Genomic DNA, 5632 nt, shown 5'->3' with positions numbered 1-5632 from the left:
GGGGGGGGAGAGAGTGGGTGAGCGAGACAGAGAGGGAGAGACAGAGAGGGAGGGAGTGAGGGTGGGGGAGAAAGAGAGAGAGAGCGCGGGCGAGAAGTTTTGGCGTGGCTCCAAGCGGTGGAACAAGTGCGCCTCCCTTCCCCGGCTGCTGCTCGGGCTGTTTTTAAAAAGCCAAAGCAGCTCCCAAGTTGATCAGTCTGCTCTGGATCGTCAGCTGAAGAAAGTCGCGCTCACTGAAGGCGAGCCTTTGGACTTTTGTCGCCCTCGCTTAATGCCAAGACGGTTTTTTTTTGTTGGGGTTTTTTTTAACATTTTTTGGGGGCTGGGGGGTCTTCTCGCAGCGGACGCTCATTTTCGGGGTGAGAGAGCGCCCGCTTGTCCAAGCTTCTAATTAAGGTGCTTTTTTTTTTTTTTGGCTTTTGTTTTGAATGAGATAGAAACACCCGTTGGATCAAGACTCTTGCCTTTAGCTTTTAAGACTGGATTATCTGATCGAGGCATTGTGCTTCATTAGAGCGGTCCACTTTTCCCCCCCTCCTCCTCCTCCTCCCCCTCCTCCGTCCCTCCCCCTCCCTCCTCCCCCCCCCCCCCCCCCCCCCCCCCCCCCCCCCCCCCCCCCCCCCGCTTTTTTTTTTTTTTTTTTTTGACGTGCGCGATAACCGAAGGCGAGACGACGACAACGATGTTTGGGACCTTGTGCCTGTTGGCGCCGCTTCTGTGGGGACTGCGCGGCTGCTGCTGCTGGGGCTCGTACGTGCCGTGCGAGACGTGCGACGACAAGGCCAAGTCCATGTGCCCGCCGATCCCGAGCGGCTGCCAGCTGGTCAAGGAGCCGGGCTGCGGCTGCTGCCTGACCTGCGCGCTGAGCGAGGGCCACGCGTGCGGCGTGTACACGGGGACGTGCGCGCAGGGTCTCCGATGCCTGCCGCGCAGCGGCGAAGAGAAGCCCCTGCACGCCCTCCTCCACGGCCGCGGAGCGTGCAGCAACGAGAAGGGATACAAACCCGCGCACCAGCCCCTAGGTAAGAGAAGCGCGCAGCGCGTGCGCGCACTCGGTGAGACGATGGAGGGCGTCGCGCGCCTGCCTGCGCACCTGCGTACTTGCCTGCTTTTGCCTTGCCTGTGTGCGTTTTTGGCACTGCGAGGATGTCTTCCTACCTCATTTCATGTGGCGCGCTCACGCCGCGGGGGGACGACGTAAAGCCGCCCGGACCCTCCTGTTGTATTGCGCGTCAAAGTGGACCCGTGTTCTAGTGAAAGACACCCAACGCAGCCGAACGATGACTGGCGAATGACGTTTACTGGCGGTTGTCCAATTTGAGCCGCCCCCGGTCAGAGGGAGCAAGTCAAATACAATGAAGTGGTCGTCGGCGCAACGGAAACGCTCACTTATTTGCATTGGCAACGACACACCGACGATGTTTGGGGGCATTTCCCCCAATGGAAATCCCGCGGAATCCAATCAGTGCGCCATCAACACAAACGCTGACATATTTGGACCGAAACGCTTTCTTGACGAGTTACTGGCATCCGTCCGACGCAACCTGTCCCGTGTCAAATTCATTTGGAGACTCGGATCCTCCATCACAACTGGAGCTGCAAAATAGCCGGCTGCCTCCTGAAATGACGAGACGCAAACTGTGTTCGCTGGCATGTTTACAATTGACTCAGGAATAATTATCCAATTTTCTCCACCAACAAGAGCCCAGATGGTCATCAAATCGAAAAAACAAAGTCGCCAGATGCGTGAGAAAAACGATTCGTAATGCAGCCCGTCATGAGATACAAATTATGTCGATTGGATTTTTTACAATTGGCTCCAGACGATCTATCCGATTCACTGCCAGCAGCGAGATGGTTGCCGAATCTCAAAAATGACTCGGAACGGACTTCGTAACGAGACGCCTGGGTCAAAGTGACCCAAGTCAATCCCATCTTATCCTCTGGCAAGACCCCAGATCACCGTCAAATCCAAACAAAGGAGTCGGGTGCATTGTCACGATTGTTCGCTGGCATTCCCGTCAATGACAAATGGTGATTTCTTTTTTCCAAGTAAACATTGCCTTGGTCCAATCGACCCACTTTCAATTGTAAAGAAACGAATGTGTCATCAACACAAGATGTGAAAATGGTTCACGTTCAAATGGAGAAAAAAAAAAAAGCATGTGGATGTGAGTTTGACAGATGGCAGGTGCCACCTGATTAACTTAGCGCCTTAATTTGATTTTAAACCGTCTCTCTGCAGGCCCAAATCTCAGCGCGCGCTGGGCTGCTTGATTGACAGCTCTCCGCTTCACTTGCTTGACTGCGAGGAAGAGAAAAGCTGTCGGAAAAGCGTTCAATATGCGCGTGGCCGCGCTGCCGGCGGCCTTAAGGTTCAAGCATCAAAAGAGTTGCCGATCGATTTGGTCAGCCGTCGGCTGTCCGGCCATTAATAGTTGCGTCTGGCTGTGGGAACGCTTTTCATTCTCGCTTGCTCATAATTTACGTGACAGGCCGTGAGTGACAAGGTGCGAAAACAAACCAGATGGTGTGCGGATTCCACAAACGCAGGCTCAGATCAACGACGAAACAAAAAAATATTTATTAACATGAAAAACGAAGGACCGACAAAAGTCCCAAAAGAGATCGCTGGCAACAAATGGCCAGGAAAAGCAAATATACGAACAAAACAAACGGCAAGGTAATTTCGACACCCGAAAGTGCACAAACCGAAACGGCATTAATCCAAACACGCGTAACCCTATAATCACTCAGGAGCGACTTGAAAATCCCAAACACTTTCAAAACAAGAGCATGCTCGTGAGGTCTAGGAAATATCAGTCATTAATCGGACGAGGCAAGGCTGAAGTCCGAGTCCTTCTACATGTGGTTGATTAGAGCAGGAGGTCAGGCCCTCCAATCCAGCTGGAGTTAAAATACAAACAAAGACGGAGCCAAAACCGTGACAGTGATTTAGCCCCTAATCTTGATCTTCAACTCCAAAGCGGTGCTGAATTTAACTCCAAAGCGATTTCAATGCTGCCATCGACAAGGATCCGTGAGTCATGACAGCACTGTGCTAACATGAGCTTTGCGGGCAGGCTGGGCGAGACCTTCTGGAAAATTTCCCTAGGTGGCAGCAAACGCTTGCATTCCCCTAGAGCAGCGGTCCCCAAACTTTTTCCTGTGAGGGCCGCATAAGCTTTCGCTTCTGTGATGGGGGAGCCGGGGTCAGTCTGGAACAGAAAAAGGGTGACCGCAAGAGTACGGAAATGTAAAAATGGATTGTTTTCCAGAAACCCACACAAAATGAAGCCGCCTCTTGACAGATAGAAAGATGCACCAAATGTCACCTTATTGTATCTGTGTTTATGAAATAGTTACTAATTAATAGTTAATAATGAAAACGGTTCAGAACTAAGGAACATTTTATTGCAAAAGCCCAACTTTATGATCAAAGACAAATCCACATCGATGAAAAATAAATCAAAATACTCTGTGGTATTTTCAGGGGGCCGGACCAAATGCGGAGGCGGGCCGGATCCGGCCCGCGGGCCGTAGTTTGGGGACCACTGCCCTAGAGGAACAAAAACATCCGCGTCTGGGCACTTATTTATGATGAGGACGTTTGTCGATGACTGTCCTGTGGTAAAACGCCAGCGACCACACTTGGCCGTGTGGATTGGAAGGCTCGTGGCCTTGAGTTTTGGTGTTGCGCGTTCTGTGAGTGCGTCGCTTGCCTCCATTTGCAAAGCAATTCACAGCCCCTCAGTCTTGTCTCTAAATTCGAAATGCCCACTTCATGCCATAACCTCAAACTTCCACGAAGGAGTCGCCGAGTACAAATGTCCCCACCAAGGACACATTTATTCACTTGGGCTTCCGCTTCTCCTCGGGAGGGTCGCGGGCGTGGTGGAGTGCCTGTCCCAGCATTCTTCAGGCGGTAGGCGGGGCATACCCTGAACTGCAGGCCAGCCAATCGCAGGGCACACATAGACAAACAACCATCCGCGCTCACAATCACGCCTAGGCACAGTTTCAAGTGTTCCATTAGCGTGCTGCGCATGTTTTTGGAATGTGGGAGGAAAGCGGAGTACCCGGATAAAACCCACGTAGGCGCCAGGGAGAACATGCAAACACACAGGAAGGCCAGAGCCGGCATTGAACCCTGCACCTCTGCACTGTGAAGCGGAAGTGCCAACCAGTCCTCCACCGTGCCGCCGTGATGTAAACAAAACAATAAATAAATACATAACGAGAGTCATTGTTCAGTTAATTCCGTTTTTCACGGCCCACTGAATAGGGATCGTCGGTCAGCATGGAAGGATTACTCGTTCTGTACTTTTTGGATCATTTATTGGAGCACTTTGCAGCAGAAGCAGTCGTCATAGCAGCAGAATCAGTATTTAGAAGCAGTAGCAGTTGTCACAGAAGCAGAGCAGGTAATAACCCAAAGCACACATAAATGCAGTCAAAAAAATGAATACATCTTTCTTTCTGCATCACAATGTAAATATGTATATAATTGACATGAATTAATACCTTTATTTTAACAATACGTTTCATAAAAAATCTAATCAACCATGATTTCACTAAGTGCTATTATCGTCAAGATTATTCATTTTTCTAAACGTCAGAAACCACACAACACAAACATATCAAGTGGAATCGAACAAAAGAACTACAAGTCCCAACGGTCAAACCCGGAAGTGGAGTGCGCCATGATTCACTGCAGCCGTAACGCAAAGTGCACAGTTTAAACTCCCAGTGCAGCCGGACAAACATGACAACTCTGCAAAAAAATAACTAAATAGACACCACCGTTCCAGCAACACTCTAACCCACGCTGTTTAAACTGCCGATTGCGAACGGCAACTGACTGATTGCATTGCGATGCGTCAAACAAAGCACAACGGACGCATCGCAAAGCAAACAACAAACAAAGCAACCGATCATGATCGAATGCAAAAGGTCACTTGACATGTCTGGTCGAGAAAAGCGGACACACACACACGTAGCTTACCATTGGGCCATGCCGACGACGAAGTGAGTGTTTTCACTCACGAAACAAACTGCGATGCCGTTTTTTATAATGACTGATTGCATTGCGATGCGTCAAACAAAGCACAACGGACGCATCGCAAAGCAAACAACAAACAAAGCAACCGATCATGATCGAATGCAAAAGGTCACTTGACATGTCTGGTCGAGAAAAGCGGACACACACACACGTAGCTTACCATTGGGCCATGCCGACGACGAAGTGAGTGTTTTCACTCACGAAACAAACTGCGATGCCGTTTTTTATAAGTCGCGCGAACGGTCACCTGTCAGTGGCAGCCCCGCCCCTTTTAAAGCGCCAGGTGAATCCAACAGTCATGAATAGCACGCAAAAAAAAAAAAAAACTTTCTCCCTTTCCTTTGGTGTGTTTGGGGGGTGGGGGGGTGGTCAAAAGAACAAGAGTGTTAAACAGGGCAGTGGACGGGAAGTGGCGAGGCCAGCTTCTATTTTCATGCCGCGAGGGGTTGCAGCTGTGGGTCTGCTATCCCAGCGGAGCAAGATGAAGCCGGGGAGGGGCCGCTCAAGTGCGCGCAGCCCTCCCGAGGAGGCCGCAACAGCAGCGGCGGGGGCACACCAAACGTTTGGCCG

General features: G+C 50.7%; 1 protein-coding gene and 1 long non-coding RNA gene across 2 annotated transcripts in view; one reads left to right on the top strand and one right to left on the bottom strand.

The window, feature by feature from the left end:
- Positions 1-5065, bottom strand: part of LOC109515451 (uncharacterized) — a 23170-nt gene extending 18105 nt beyond the window's left edge. Inside the window, exon 1 of the long non-coding RNA XR_002168194.1 lies at positions 5006-5065. This is a non-coding gene — a long non-coding RNA (uncharacterized LOC109515451). The remainder of the gene's footprint in view (positions 1-5005) is intronic.
- LOC109515450 (insulin-like growth factor-binding protein 5) lies at positions 568-1723 on the top strand. Its single transcript, XM_019869241.1, has one exon. The coding sequence runs from the start codon at positions 683-685 to the stop codon at positions 1199-1201; it is 519 nt and encodes a 172-aa protein (XP_019724800.1). The 5' UTR covers positions 568-682; the 3' UTR covers positions 1202-1723.
- Positions 5066-5632: the final 567 nt, after the last annotated feature.

This window comes from Hippocampus comes, unplaced genomic scaffold, assembly GCF_001891065.2.
Source record: "Hippocampus comes isolate QL1 unplaced genomic scaffold, H_comes_QL1_v1.1 scaffold173, whole genome shotgun sequence".
NCBI classification, from domain to species: domain Eukaryota; kingdom Metazoa; phylum Chordata; class Actinopteri; order Syngnathiformes; family Syngnathidae; genus Hippocampus; species Hippocampus comes.
The sequence above is the reverse complement of the archived record's forward strand: the minus strand, read 5'-3'. Positions and strand labels throughout refer to the sequence as shown.